At 37.2% G+C, this 16,981-nt stretch overlaps 1 protein-coding gene across 2 annotated transcripts in view; it reads right to left on the bottom strand.

The window, feature by feature from the left end:
* The window catches only part of MLLT3 (MLLT3 super elongation complex subunit), a 258,133-nt gene that overhangs the window by 68,337 nt on the left and 172,815 nt on the right, over positions 1-16,981 (bottom strand). For both annotated transcript variants that reach the window (XM_029201787.1, XM_029201788.1), the window contains exon 5: positions 5,040-5,738. In XM_029201787.1, the coding sequence (XP_029057620.1) occupies positions 5,040-5,738 (699 nt within the window). The remainder of the gene's footprint in view (positions 1-5,039; positions 5,739-16,981) is intronic.

The following is a 16,981-nucleotide window of genomic DNA, read 5'->3' as shown; positions in this document are numbered from 1 at the left end:
GCCCCCGCTTGCCGCAACTAGAGAAAAGCTTACACATAGCAACGAAGACCCAACACAGCCAAAACTGAATAAATACTTTTTTTAAAAGTTAAAAATCGATAGATAAATAAATAAAACTGAGATGCTCTGTCCTGTATTTTTCCATGTTACATATGCACATCAATATCAAGGCCATATACCTCCTCAAGACAAATTTCAGAGGAATGTGACATATATTCCAAGTACTTTTTCTCTTTTAAAACATTTAACCCACTCTTGAAAAAGGACACTATAATTCTGCTGTATTTTTTTTTTTTTTGCGGTACGCAGGCCTCTCACCACTGTGGCCTCCCCCGTTGCAGAGCACAGGCTCCAGACGCGCAGGCTCAGCGGCCATGGCTCACGGGCCCAGCCGCTCTGCGGCATGTGGGATCTTCCCGGACCGGGGCACGAACCTGTGTCCCCTGCTTCGGCAGGCGGACTCTCAACCACTGTGCCACCAGGGAAGCCCTCTGCTGTATTTTTGAATATCAAAAAATTTCTTTCAGGGACTTCCCTGGTGGTCCAGTGGCAAAGAATCCACCTTACAATGCAGGGGACACAGGTTCGATCCCTGGTCAGGGAACTAAGATCCCACATGCCACTGGGCAACTAAGCCCAAGCATCACACCTATTGAGCTCACACGCCTCAACTAGAGCCTGTGTGTGCTGCAAACTACAGAGCCCATGTGCTCTGGACCCCGTGTGCCACAACTACAGAGCCCATGTGCCCTGGAGCCTGTGTGCCACAACTAGAGAGAGAAAACCTGCACACCACAACTAGAGAGAAGCCTGAGTGCTGCAACGAAGAGACTGAGTGCCATAAGGAAAGATCCTGCACGCCTCAATGAAGATCCTGTGTGCTGCAACTAAGAGCTGATGCAGCCAAAAATAAATATAAATAAGTAAATAAATCTTTAAAAAAAATACTCTTTCAAAGCTATATGTTATAAAGACTGCCAGAAGCCAAATCATGTAACAAATGGCTCATAACATTTTTTGTTTTAATTTATTTTTGTCTGCATTGGGTCTTTGCTGCTGCCCGCGTGCTTTCTCTGGTGTGGTGAGCAGGGGCTACTCTTCCTTGCGGTGCGTGGGCTTCTCATCACGGTGGCTTCTCTTATTGCGGAGTATGGGCCCTAGACCCCACGGGCTTCAGCAGTTGTGGCGCACGGGCTCAGCAGTTGTGGCTCGCGGGCTCTAGAGCACAGGCTCAGTAGTTGTGGTGCACAGGCTTAGTTGCTCTGCATAACGTGGGATCTTCCCGGACCAGGGCTCGAACCCGTGTCCCCTGCATTGGAAGGCGGGTTCTTAACCACTGCACCACCAGGGAAGTCCCTCATAACATTTTTGATTAGTATGTTAAGTGATTTACCCAGATTGACTATTTTCACAATAATCCTACACAGTAAAGGCTATTATGATCTCTATTTCACAAAAAAAGAAACTAAGAAATACAGAAGGTCAAATTGTTTAACTAAGATCAATGGTGGAGCGGGGATTCAAAACACAGTCTGTCTGACACCAGAGTGCATACTCCTAATTATCTGATTACTTTACTACCTACCTACCTACATACTCATCAACAAATAAGTGATTCCTCAAAAATCATGCAGGCATATAAACCACGGACGCACCACTTTTTTTTTCTCTACTCACATACAAAGTATATAAAAATCATAACTGAGAAGAACTATACGAATCAACAATCTAAGCCTCCCAATCCATCTTAGTAGCACTGATTTTTATTTTTATATAAAACCTGAATCTAACTTAATTATGGAAAAGCTTCTTTAAAAAGTTCTTCCTTTTAATCGTAACTAACCTGTACCAAGGCAAGATATTTTCTTTACAGACATATCAGGTGAATAACCTTTTTTCCCTGGTCCTTCCCAATTCTTCACACTCGTCCAATTTCTTTTTGTGTCCTTTTTCTGTTTCCAAAGTCCATGATCTCTGCCTGCTATGTCTAAAATTACCCTCTACCCCGCCCTCCACAAAAGAACATAAATCTGGCTCATATTCAAATAATGAAGCTGTAAAGGTCCTTCGACAGATCAGGTCATCTGATCCTACTTACTCAGATGCAGACACACTCACCACCAGGACAATGTGAATGGTGCCCCCTGAAGGTGGGCCTGTCCCAAGCTATCCAATCAGTTCCTCGCCAAGGGAGACTATGGGGTGCTTAGTTCTCTCCATTACAATTGCTTCCTGCTCCTTTGGTCTTAACCACAGGAGGGACACCAAGTAGGAGAAAGGCCAAACACAGGCTACCTTTACCACTGGAGAAAGGGAATTTCAGCCCTCCTCTATCCTCCTTCATTCACAGAAAGTCTTTTGGGCGCTGGATTACTTGGAAACACTTCTGTCAATTCTCTTCTGTTCTACCACCTATATTTAGAAGATTAAACCAAAGCAGCAACAATAAAAGCATTACTACCAGAAAACTAATAAGGAAAGTACAGTTGTTGGGTTTTATACCCAAATAATACCCAAAAGTCTTTAGAGGCTTTCACATTACAAAAACTCCTGTTATGGTCACTGGATAGGTGGCTCTGACACGTCATGAATCATCTTGAAAATTTGCTACCTACTGTATGGAATTACAATTCTCACTCTTCATTCCAGAAGATTTTGCAAGGTATTGCTTTGGATAAACCTATCAAGTTGAACATGATGTTTAGGAAAAGTCACACCTTATAAATCATATATAAAAGGGAGGGAGCAAGAGGCAAACAAAAATAAGAATACACAGAATTAGCTAAAGAGGAAGATCACCTGTGATAATTTCCTGTAGAAAGTGCATTCAATAGTGCTTTATGAATGCTATTTGATCTTCTCACAAATCAGCAAACATTCAAGAAAGGTGTCTTTCAAAATTTTGATGATGACCTACCATAAGAAATACACACAGCTTCTGAAATAAAATTTTCACAAACCATTACTTACCCATACTAGTTACAATGTATTCTGATTTTCTTTTTTAATCCTGGTGATGACATGCTAAATTGATTTCATGGCTCACTAGTAAATCACAAACCACAATTTGAAAACCTCTGTTCTAGAAGAACTGCAACACGACAGAATACGGAGAGACAAAATTGCTAAACTTGACAATCTTGATAGACTAGTCACACCCCAATAGCATCAATGAACATTTCAGAGTGATTTTAAATAAAAAGTCAAACATACAAACAACGTTCCAAGGAACATCTACATTAAGAGCAAGTTGTGAATTAAGAGGAGGGGTACAAAGCAAAGAAGGAAAAATAAATGCTTGAGATATTAGGACAAACCCATTAGGCTTTCGTCTCCATTTCACAAACTATCACTCTAAGGCCTTTACCAAACACTGGAACGAATTACTCCATCTCCAGTATTTTATATGCTACTCTGCCTCTAATCTGATTTAAAATTTTGAGATTAGCTATAGAGAGTAGAGGGGGGGAAGGAGGTGGTCTCTGGATGACTAGGGATCGGTACTGATGCCATGTCCTAATCCTGGCTGCCTTTCTACCCAGAATGCAAATGGAGAAGAGAGAATCTGCTAAGCCCACCTAGCCCTTGCCAGCATTTGAATTAGGAACTTTTGTGGAGCCTCGCTATGGGAAAGAAAGAGAAGTATTCTAAAATGGCCAGCAATTTTTAGCCAGACATCTTCCTTGACTGTTGTCTAGAAATACTGACAACTGAAATTAAAGAGATTACTGGGACCGATCATGACTGATAAGTAACAGTAGAAGGCCAAAGCTAGAGAAAAAAGGGAAGTGAGGAGGAGATAACTTCATGGTAAATAATGTTCATTCTCCAGAAATAGAATGGAATACTTGAATTACTAACAGTTCTGTCACTAGAAGTGTAGGGTTTCTTACATTGGTAGGAGGTTAGAATAGGTAACCTGAAATTCCCTTCCAACTCTGAGAAATAGTAATTATAAGTTTAAATCTCAGGATTTCCCTGGTGGCGCAGTGGTTAAGAATCCGCCTGCCAATGCAGGGGACACGGGTTTGAGCCCAGATCCAGGAAGATCCCACATGCCGCAGAGCAACTAAGCCCGTGCGCCACAACTACTGAGCCTGAGTTCTAGAGCCCGCGAGCCACAACTACTGAAGCCCGCGCACCTAGAGCCCGTGCTCCATAACAAGAGAAGCCACCACAATGAGAAGCCCGTGCACCGCAACGAAGAGTATCCCCCCCTCGCCGCAACTATAGAAAGCCTGCGCACGGCAACGAAGACCCAATGCAGGCCCAAAAAAAAAAAGTTTAAATCTCAACATCAAATAATATTTTGGGGGATTATCAGATGGCCAAATGTTCTTTTAGGAACCCACAAAAGATAATCCTACCCATTAGCAAACCTTGTAATGAAGATATATACCCTGCCCCTTCCAAATCAGTGGCTATACAATGGGGGAAAAATTAAATATTTCATTTCCAAAATACCACTACCTGGTTTCATGACACATATAAACATCAAAATGTATCAAATCACACATTTTAAATATACAGTATATTGTTATATCAATTTTGCCTTGATTAAAGTATTGAAAAATACTATCACCAGTTTTCAATCTATGTAAACAAATTACTTCATTACAGTGATCAAAATGATCAACATTGTAGCTACACCCTAATACTTCCTGTTTCTTTTTAAAATTTATTTTCTGGTGTATTCTATTTTCATTGCATTCTTCTCACTTTCCTGGAAAGCATAGTAACTAAGCTCTAATAAGCATCTAGATTTTTCTGCTGCTATTCAAATGACCCATTATTATACTCTGGAACATATCTTTCCTTTAACAACTTAAATCATAGCCTACAAGTCCGCAGATTCCTTAATGATTTCATTTCCTTCTTTCCATTAGTTAAGGAAATTCATTTCTAGGCCATGTCTGCTTCCATGCTACCATTTTCTGGTGCAACTGTCATTCTCCTTCCTCTGTCTTTATGCTGAAGCTATCGGAAATAAAATTGGAAAACTAATAAGGGAAAGGAGGAAAACCAGCCAGACTACTCACATCAGATTTAGAGGACATATTCTCCTCCACGTCGGAATCATTGGGATCCACAATATCATCAAATGGCGGTAAAGTTGATTTCTTCTTCTCTGACGTCTCACTTTCAATTTTGACCTTTCCCATCTTGCCGTGAGATTTATCTTTTATCTGTTTTTTATCAGCAGAACAAGTGAGTATCAGCGGTGGCGCGTTAGAAAAACTTTTAAATAAAGCCTCTGAGCTACTCTTTTTCCTTTTTTTGGCTGAGAGTTCTTCGGAATCTGAAATGGGGGGTCTTTTACTAGGAGCCTTCTTATCTTGCTGTCCACTGGTGATCGTGAGTAAGTTACTATCTGGTTTTGGCTCTTTCGACATGGGTTTCGGTTCCTTGAAGGCCATCTTAGGAACGATTTTTTCTTCTTTCAGTGGTTTATTTTCTTTGGGTTTCTTAGAGGATTCTTTGGAAGATTTGTTGTGATCCCTGGAAGGTTCTTTGAAGGCACTTTTATGTTCTCTGGAGTCTTTAGAAGGTTTTTCCTTGTGCTCCTTCGTTAATTTGTGAGGCTTGGAAAAACTGCTGCTGCTGCTACTGCTGCTGCTGCTGCTGCTGCTGCTGCTGCTACTGCTGCTGCTGCTGCTGCTGCTGCTACTGCTGCTGCTGCTGCTGCTACAACTGCTGCTGCTGCTGCTGCCGCTGGGATGGATACTCCTGTTGGGGTCCTGCGGAAAGGCAGGGAGAAAAGCAAACTCTCAAAACGGAACGTCCATGAAGACTAAGAGCCAGTCTCCTTGTACTACAGCTCCTCAAAAGGATCCTCCGTTGACTGCTCCCAAATGCATCGGAATAGAACCCGACAACCTCAATAGAATGGGTGGGAGCAGGGTGTGCGAGCAACCATGCGTGTGGGCTACCGTGATGGAGGAATTGAATGAGGCAAGCTGTTCTCTTAATCATGACAAGCATGGAGTTCTAACCATTTCAAGTCAACAAATGTTCACTACACACTTGTCCCGGGAGAGACAAAGCTGGATAACACGTGGCTCCTACTCTCAGTAACGATGACACATCTATGATTCATGGTTATTGTAGGAGCCACCTATCACAACGAAAGGAACAGAGGAAATTAATTCTGTTGGGGGAGGCAGAGAAGAATAATTCAGAGATTTATGGAGAATTAACACCTCAACGAGGTCCTCAAGAGAAGCAGGTGATTACTAGAAAGGCAAGAATGAAAAGGTACTAGCTCATTCTAGTCCCATGGAGACCAGGGACTAGAATGAACTAAAACAATGAGGGATCAAAGCACAGCTTATATTTAGGGAGCAGCATCCAACGACAGCAAGGATTGAGAAGGAGGCAGAAAAACAGGCCAGAGTCACATAGTGAGGCCAGATAATATTAAATTTTAAATGACTTTTTAATATAAAGAATCACAAGTCTGAAAAAAGAAATAAAATAATTCTCAATTTTAGATAAAAAGCAGGTTTTTTTTCTGACCAAACTTCAGTTAAGGAACACATCTCCCATCCACTAGCAACAACAACAATGACAACAACAAAAGGGAAGAAAAAAGAAAGGAGAAGTCTAAAAGAACAAAGATTTCACCTAATGGTCATCAAATGGACTGAAAAGTCTTTGGCAATCATGTTGTGTAATCATGATGAAAGAGTTAATCACTGCCTATTTCATTTTAAATGTGTTCAATTTTTTCATTCATATGAACACCTCAGAATATATAACCTATAAATAAGCTTTCTATCTAGGAACACAATCTAAGTCCATACTTACCATGTTTCTGAACCTCAATCATTCACATAGTAAGAATAAGAAACGGAAGTAGATCCTGGACATGCAAAAATCCACACCAATACTAAAAGAAGAGCTCTTTCTTGTTTACTTCCACCTCCTAATGGAACCAAAGGCAATTAAATGTCCAGATTTTCAACTAGAATTTACATCTTCAGGCCTGTTATGTTTCACCTCTAACTTACCCACTTAAGTCCAATGATACGTAAACCAATACTGTATTCCTTAAATATCTAGCAGGACACAGGAAAGACAGTAGGCAAGGGCCATGCTTTTCATGAAAATGAACAATCTACTAACTGGGGCTATGCAAAAAAACAAAAACAAACATATATAGATTAACATCATAAAGCCATACCCAAAATGAAAAATTATTGTTCTATGTTAGTGGGAATATATATTTTTTTATTACAAAAATTTTTGTCTTATTTGCTCCAAAATGACATATACCAATTATTCCATTTATTTTTCCCAAGTGAGCATTTGGTTTCAAAATTCTAAAATGGATAAAGTTACTAAGACATGTTTTTGTCCATTAAACTAGATAATTCCTTACAAAACACCTTAATCTGAGATTTAAAAGCAGAATGCTAAAGATAGTACATATTCATATTACTGAAAGGACATTATTTTATAAATTCTATTATAAGACATTTCCTGGCATGTTAAGCAATATATGAATGATTAAAATAAAGTATTATGGACAAACTAAATTAAGGGAGAACAGTTTGAAATCTAATATACTTGAGTTTTTTTTTTTAATTGGTTTGTTGACCCACTGAATTTTGTCAATTTGCAAACGGTATTCTAATTATGGCTCTAGAACACCCAAGCACTGCTGTTTAATATTCAACCTTCATGGAGTATTATACACATTTTTATAAATACACAAATTTAAGCTACCAACATATTTTCTAGCATTAAGCATTTAAAAATATAACATTTCAGCACACACACAAAAAAGGACTTCTATACGGGTCCTTCCATAATTTATTTTTAAAATCCTTTTGTAGGACAAACTGAATTCTTAAGGCAAAGTACATAGTGGTATACGACACAGATTCTTGTGTCATAGAAAGTTCAAGTTCTCCTCTTAATTACATACATATGATGTTAAGTACAAAACTCAAGAAATTTTATAACTTTACTCCCCATGTTGGTCTAGGTATTAAATGCCTACTGTCACCTTTTCAGCCACCCAACAAATCTTGGTATAAGCAAGTGACCCAATTATTCTTGTTCCTTCCACTTTACCAAAAAGCACTCTTTAAGCTAAAGCAACTCAAGAGTTAACAAGGGAAACATATTCCATAAAAACACCCAAGACAAAAATTTAGAAAATAGGGGCTTCCCTGCTGGCGCCGTGGTTGAGAGTCCGCCTGCTGATGCAGGGGACACGGGTTCGTGCCCCGGTCTGGGAAGATCCCACATGCCGCGGAGCAGCTGGGCCCGTGAGCCATGGCCGCTGAGCCTGCGCGTCCAGAGCCTGTGCTCCGCAACGGGAGAGGCCGCAACAGTGAGAGGCCCGCGTACCGCAAAAAAAAAAAAAAAAAAAAAAATTTAGAAAATAACAAAAACTGAGAGAACAGTTTCTATTCTTGAGGGCTACATTTTCTTTGGTCTGGGCCTGTGATAAATGGCAAAGTTCAAATGTACATCACCTGCCTCCATAGACTTACATGTAATAAATGTAAAACAGAGGCTTAGATACAACGTCAGGAATTAAATTGTTACTGACACAGAATAAAAGCTTTCACTGATTCTCAGCCCATCTATCCCATACAAATTGAGGATCAAGTCACTGGCTTTTAAATTTTTTTACTGAACTATTAACCTCAATATTAAGTGCCACTAAGCAGCACAGACTAATTACCATTCAGCCAGTCAGCTCCAGGGGCCAACAGGTAGTGAGTGGGGCCTGAAGAATGTGACCTTGGGATTATAAGCATCTTGAGAGAGAACTGGTGTAGGGCTTGGTCTGCTCTGGATATCAAGCAAGACCCAGAAGAGTTCTACACATACATAACTGCACAAGTGTGGCCAGTCTTCCTGGCCCCAAAAGTGCTCAGGGGGCACTCAAGAGGAGAGAGTCCCCTCTACGCCTGAAACTAGGAATGCAAGAAGACCAGAAGGAAGGGACAAGGTCCTCCAAGTACACATGAAATATACAACGTGCCTGCTGCTATAGTGCAGGCTGAAATGCCCAGACCTTCCATCCCCTATAGGATCCCCTATAGGATTAGAACAAACTAAGGTCCCCTAACAGCTCAACCTGAACCCCAATGCACATATAAACAACATACCTAATGACAGGAGACAGTGGGAGAGAGCAGACCTAACAGATCTCCTGAAGGATAGAGACAAAATACTGAGGCCAAAAATAGTATGACTACTTAAGGAGAGTCAAGTAGAGAGCAAAAAATAATTTCTACAGAATTTTAGAAAATTAATTAGATGAAAATTTAAAGAAGTAAAATCTTTAAGCTGAATAATTCAGTAGATAAATTAAAAGAGAAGATGGGGTCTAACTGATGAATTAGAGTGAATGAAGGACCAACTGGAAGAAATCTCAAAGCATAAACTGAAAATACAAAGAGATGAAAATCATAAAGGAAAAAGAGAAAGGACTTGAAGAACAGATTAAGGCAACCTAACCAACATACAAACTATAGGAAAAGTTCCCAAGGAGTCTCCAGATGGGGGAAAAGGAAAATATATTAAAGTAATATAAAAGAAAATTTCCATGAACTAAAGAAGAGACTGAATTACAAATTTACAGGGCTCTCCAAGATCCAGCCAGGACTAATGAAGGGAAAGGCACATGTTCAAGAACATCACACTAAAATTCCTAAGCTTTAAGGATAAAAAGAAAACCTTACAAGCTACCAGAAAGAATAATTACTTAATACTAAAAAAGAATCAAATTAACAATGGACTTCTCATTTGTAACACTGGAATTAAAAAGAAAGAACAGTAACATCTAGATTGCTAGGAAAAAAGCAGTACAAGCCAAACATCCTTCAGTGGGAAAGTAGTGTTTTCCAAAATTTAAGGATTCAAAGATCACATTAGCTACCACTCCATCTAAGGAAAGGACTTAAGAAGGGATTCTAATGGAACAATAACTGAATCAGAAATGAAACCTTTCATGTAAGAAGAAACAGGAGTGCAATTACTTTGCCTTCTATACAGAACTAAATCTAAATGGATAATAAACTATATGGAATATGTAACGTAAGTGCTCAATATGAATTTTTGACAAACGTCTAACAAAAATCTGGACCTAAAAATTAAATTATCTCCAAAGAAATTTAGGAACATTAAAGGAGAGGATTAGTGTGTGAAGGTGAAGGAAAATGTTGGTATCATTATTCATGTTAAAGCAGGGGGGAAAAATTGGATCTATGAGCAACTGAAAAGGAAGGTGGCCAATAATGAAATGGAAAAGTACAGAACAACTGACACATAAAGAAGGGGAAACTGGGAAATGAATATCAACTATAAGCCAAATTTTTTTAAAAATGTAAAAAGTCACAAATATAAATAAGGAACAAGATAAAAAAGTAACAAAATCAGGTATCACTCATTAGAATTTAAAAGAAATCTGAATTCTCCCACTAAAAGACAGGTTGTCAGATGAGTTAAAAAGACAAAGGTCAGGGCTTCCCTGGTGGCGCAGTGGTTGAGAATCTGCCTGCCAATGCAGGGGACACGGGTTCGAGCCCTGGTCTAGGAAGATCCCACATGCCGCGGAGCAACTAGGCCCGTGAGCCACAACTACTGAGCCTGCGCGTCTGGAGCTTGTGCTCTGCAACAAGAAAGGCCACGACAGTGAGAGGCCCGCGCACCGCGATGAAGAGTGGCCCCCGCTCGCCACTACTAGAGAAAGCCCTCGCACAGAAACGAAGATGTAACACAGCCAAAAAAAAAAAAAGACAAAGGTCATATACAGGCTGCTTATAAAAAATGCTTAAAATTGAATGACTGAGAAAAGTTTAAAATAAAGGGAAGAGCCAAGAAATATCAGCTAAATGCCCCCAAAGGAAAGCATGAGTGTTATACTAATATCACACAACGTGAAATTCAAGGTTAAGATGACCAAACAGCATAAACAATGTAAAAGCTAAGTTACATAAAGCAAAGGGTATTGAATATGCAAGAAAAACTTGAAAAATATTTCAATGAAATAAGAAATTAGTACAGCTTTGTCAGAAATAGACAGATCTAATAAAGTTAAATGAATATATAGGGAAACTGATTAATACAATCCACACACTTGATTTAATAATTATATAGAAAACTTTCAATCTCTTGAATAAAGATTACAATTTTACATGTGCCCATGGAACACTGACAAAAATCAATCATAAAGGTATCATAAAATGAACTTAAAATAATCTTTTAAAAATATCTGAATAGATTGTATTGGCTGATCATACTCTAAAAATATTAGAAAAATAAAGACAAAAGAAATCAGGCAAAAGAAAATAATGATAAGACTATTTCATACAAAAAATCTAGGGGCACAAGAAAACATATGCTCAAAATAAAATATATTGTCTTTATTGCATTTATTATTTTTAAAAGGAGAAGAGGAAAGGAGAGGCGAGAAACCAGGCATAAAAATACACTTTGCACCCACTCTGAGAAACTAGAAGAGGATCCACAACTATAATACCAAATATAATGAAGAAAGTAAATGAAACAAATTTCACCAACATTTCTGCTCTAAAATAATGGCCTTAAATGTATACTTAGGAATCAAACTCTAAAGAGAAATTTAACAAGGTAATTCTGATTTAAAGGAGATCTATAATCTACTTTTTAAAACCAACTAAGAGAGGTCAAGTTTCTTGAATTTAAGATTTCTTACATGTAAAATCATGATCTACCATAAAAGGAATAAAATTAAGGAGGGGATAGCAATTTATAAATATTTCAAAATAGATAGGCAAATACCAGAAGATATCACCAAACAGTTCAAAATGGTTGAGAGAGAGAGTTCAGGGAAGGGGCGGAGCAAAGTGGACTGCTGATGGTTTTTATTGGCTTTTAGCACAATTTGACTCATACAATAAATGTTTTATTAAAAATGAGTTTATAACACAATAAGATGGTGAAGCAGAAAACATTTCAATAACAAATAATGGGACTAATTTTAAAAAAGAATCAAAACTTAAACATCAAGGCTAAATAGAGGCAACAAGGCCCCAAATTTAACGTTTATCAGTCAATGGATAGGGGACTGAAAGAACACTGCACAAATGGAAATGAAATGGCATTTGAGAATAGTAACAAGGGTCTTTCATTCAATAACAATCTAAATAGCCTGTACATAAAAAGAACATGAAATATTTACACACACAAGAAGGAAAAAGAAAAGCCTGCCATTATAGGACTCAATGCTCTGGAATGTTTTACTTGTTTTGATTTTTTAATAATGTTGTACTATTCTTGAAGGTGATACTCCACCAGGAAGTTGAGAGAACTCTACAATATACCCCCGCTGAGATTCAAGTTCCAGTAGTCTATAGTTTCAATGCCCATACTCTCAACCACTACGCTTCTACTGACTCTCAGAAGGGCAGTTGGTTTCAAAACCAACTGTTAATCTTGCCAATACAGCCTGAGCTGTAAATGAAACAAGGATGGGAAGAAAGGGAGAGGAACTCAGTGGCTTTAAAAGAACAACATTGAACCTGCCTGCCGTCTAAGCATAACTATAGAAGGAAGTTCTATTTAGTTCCAGCAGAGGGGGTACAACATATTACTTTTGGGCAGGTAGCAAATAACTAATTTTGAAATCAGAGGCTCTTCCTGTATACGTTTCGAGTGGCTTAAACTTCAAGTCTTTTGTTACCAAATAAATATTTCAAACTTGACAGACATTAAAACAGTGTGTCCAGAGGCTTATTTGATATTAGAAAATCAACCTTTCCTATAATATTCCTGCAGAATACATTATCTTTAATTATCTTAAAGAGTATCACAAAACTATAAGACACATTTCTCTCATAATTCAATGTTTTCAAAATCAATGTAAAAACCTGCCCCATTATATAATTTGAAATGACAAAAATTTGTAGTGTTCGCATAAAATAAATGCTCACCTCCAAAAAGGGTGGGTTGGGGGAGGTCACTGAGTAAGAAAACTGGAGGGATCCTATAAGGGCCTCCATAGGAGTTATTTGGAAAGAGAGGAAATTTGGGAATTTTAGCACAAAAACAAGGAAGCGATAAAGAAAAACAATAATTTTTAAAACCACAAAATAAATGGCTATATAAGAAAGAAGATATGAGAACAGTATACATCTTAACTGTGGTGACTTTTACAGTCATAGCTGTAAACATTACTGGTTTTCAATTTCTACATTTTAACCTACTCAGCTCTACCACTTACTAAGTGACTTAAATTTCCTTGTCAGTAAACTGGAGACCATAATATTACCTATACCATCAAGGTCGACTTGATGATTAAGTAAGTTTAATATATGTAAAGTACCTGTGTGTATATATATGTATGTATTATAAAATAACATAAATAAAACATGCAATGTGCTTGGCACAAAGCCTGAACTATGTAAGTACTTTCAATTACTACCACTATTATTACTACTACTACTACAGACAAGCACAGAAAACTTAAGACTTGTATTACATAACACAATGTTATCAACTGTGATAATGCAAAAGTAAATGTATGGATGACAAACATGGAAGGTAGAAACACGAACAGAGAAGTGAAAGCAACTCTAGTATAACCTGAGCCTACAAAGTTTACAATCAAGAAACACTGTCCATGGTCAGTGAAATAAGAGATAAAGTTCTAAGCTCAACATCTAGAAAGTTATATCCAAGGTAAGAATTAACAATGGTATTATATTGGGAGGAAAAGGAGATGGAGCAAATAGGTTAAATCCTCATGAAGAAATAGAAGCATAAGCATATAGTTTGGAAACTTTGGGCAGTAACCCTAGAACTTAAAAAGAAAAAAGAAAGAGAGAAAGCTAAAGTGCTTCCTTCTAGGAAGTGGAAAGAGGATTGGCAAAGAATACAATATAGGATTTTGGGTTTTTTCTAATACCATCCTTTGCTAGTTAATTCTTTAAACCATGTAAATGCACTATTTTGACAGAAGATAAATTTCTTCAACCTCCCAAAAGTACTTTTATATCTCTCCTCTTTCATGTACCCATTTGCACTTCAGAGATTTTGTGAAATAAATTTTGTGTTAGAAAAGTAAAAAGAGAAGCTATTCAACTATGTGACTGCTATCTTCCTGTGCTTTTTAAAAAAAATTCCATTTTCCTTCTGATGTGGTTTCAATGTTATCTTTTTCTTCTTTCTTTTTTTTTTTTTAAGCAAACTACAATCAAGCTCTAAGCTACAAATTTAGCTGAGGATACTTAGGTTGCATTTTGAATTTTATTCATTGTACTAAGATCATTAAAAGATGAAGAAGATAAAATTTATAAATCATATTCACAATTGAGAAGTGGAAACAACTGAGAAAATTTCTTTCAGTTCTAAAGTGAACAGAATTAAAAGCAGTTAAATTTTCATTTCCCTACCCTTCTGTTCAAAAGCATTAAGAGTCAATTTAATAAAAGTCTTCCTCAATATTAAAAATATCTTTAAGTACTGTATCTGCATGTAAATACGAAATTTAACTGTAAAGTATCATTTGGCAAGAATATTCAATATTTTACAAAATAATATTCCAAGTAGATAAATTTTAAAAGTCTCCCTTTCTCAAATGACTAGTTTCAGCTATGCTCTATGTACTAAAAAATACTTTTACTTCAGAATCCAATCTCATTTAAAATGGTCCTATTTAGGACTTCCCTGGTGGCGCAGTGGTTAAGAATCCGCCTGCCAATGCAGGGGATAAGGGTTCGATTCCTGGTCCGGGAAGATCCCACGTGCCACGGAGCAACTAAGCCCATGTGCCACAACTACTGAGCCTGTGCTCTAGAGCCCATGCTCCACAACAAGAGAAGCCACCAAAATGAGAAGCCCACGCTCCACAACGAAGAGTAGCCCCTGCTCACTGCAACGAGAGAAAGCCCACACACGGCACCGAAGACCCAACACAGCCAGAAATAAATAAATAAATTAATTAATTAAGAAAAATAAATTAAAAAAAAAACCTGGGACTCCTTTCAAAATAAATAATAAAATGGCCCTAGGTATATACTATTTCCTGACTTGCTATGGCTTTAAGTCTAAATTATAATTAAGTACTGTTAACAGTAAGTTATATTTAGAAGACTTTGCAGTTTCAAGCAAACTTGTTACTTTTGTGGCTTGAAACTAGAAACTCAAAGTAATAATTATATCACTTCTCTTTCTAGGTTTATGTATACTTAGCTTTGTATAATTTCCGTTTTCTTAAACAAGCTTTAAAACATATTGGCCAAATCATTTTGGTCTTCTCTTTCAGTACTAGCTGGAATTCTGACAATGAGCCTTGATAAGTAATCGTTACTCACAAAGAACAGTCGACCTTCAATGTTTAATGTATAATACTAATCACAGTAGAGTAACTGGAAGTATAAGATGAAAAACGGTGCCTGACACATAAAAATTCGATCTATTGCATAAATAAAGAACCCAAAGAGAGACACAATTATACAAGGGGAAAATAAAATCAGGGTTATGCTGTCTTTTCACCTTCTCTCAATAGTTATTCAATTCATATTCACTGAGTCTCCAACAATGCAAACAACAATGCTGAAACTGCTAGACATACCATGGTTTCAGTGGGGGAAAATCCTTTTAATTTGGTAATATAGTGGACTCTTTGCAAATACAATTATATATTGGATAATACAAAACTCTCCATTGTGGAGCTTATTAAAAAAATAAAAGAAAATTCCAAGAGTGGTGAGTATATAAAAGAGATACAGACAGAAAGAGAAAAGAGAAGGGAGGAGTTGAAACGTGAACTGTAAGCTTCAGTTAGGCATGAGAGGTGCAGTTGCTTAAAGGGCACTGATAGGTCCACATTCTCCTGGGTCTCTTTTAAGACCAAATCTGGGGCCTACAGCATATTTGGAGACCTGAACTTCAGAGTCTCTCAGAAATTCGGGAGAAGTCTTTATAAATCTGTTGGGGAAAAGTACTCTGAATTAAGACCTCAGGATTCCCAAAGTTCAACTAAATCAAATATGAACTCACAATTTTAAAATATCCCTAAACACAAAGAAATAAGCCACCATGATCTGAGAGTGTGTAGAAGGGTCTTTAGGATCTCAGATATTGAAATCATCATGATGCAGAATATAAAATAATGACATAGGTGTGGAAATGAAGACAGTTGGAATCCAAAAGTGACCAAGCAATAAGAGATGAGTAAGAATGACCATGTGACTGAAAAGAAACAGACTTTAAGAAATGGAGGGGAAAAAAAAGCACTCTTGGAATTAATATCTTAATGGACTGAAAAGCAGATTAAGCATGGCTGAAAAGAATGAACAAACTGGAAGACAGATCTAAACAAACTGCCAGAACACACACAAAGACACAAGAAAATGAAAACTATAAAAACTATTAAGAGACATGGAGAACAGAAGAAAAATAACAACTATCTAACTAGAGACTCAGAAAAAATAAAGAATACAGGTGATACAATGGCTGATAATTTTCCAAAATAATAAAATTCATGAACCCATAAAAAAAGAAAGTACAATATAAAAATAATGATATATCCATAAATTAAAAGGAATTTGCTCCTAGACACACTGTACTAAAAGTTAAAAACACTAAAGACAAAAAGACTGTAAAAGCAGTCACCCAAGGCTCACAGAGAGCACCCATTAGAAAAAAGAATAAGTACAAGAGTGGTATGCTACAGCTGGCTAATGTAGGCTCATGTGAACATACTGTTAAATTTTCAGGAATTCTGTGAGCAGTTTTTAAACAAGGCTACTACTGTGTTAAATTATATAAAAATATAAGATGAAAAATATTAAAAGCAGAGATAGATAATCAAAATTCATCACTAATTATTTTACTACATATTATTATCTGTTCTCTTGAGGTTATTATTGATGTCTATTGTATCAGCAGGGTGGAAATACTTCACAATTGTGTGCTACTGCATATCTCTTCTCAACTCTGTAATAACTGACATACATGGTAAGAGAGTATTTAC

This window comes from Monodon monoceros, unplaced genomic scaffold (assembly GCF_005190385.1).
Source record: "Monodon monoceros isolate NGI ecotype Baffin Bay Population unplaced genomic scaffold, NGI_Narwhal_1 Super_Scaffold_5, whole genome shotgun sequence".
In the NCBI taxonomy this organism is placed as follows: Eukaryota; Metazoa; Chordata; class Mammalia; order Artiodactyla; family Monodontidae; genus Monodon; species Monodon monoceros.
This window is presented reverse-complemented; position numbering and strand designations above follow the sequence as displayed.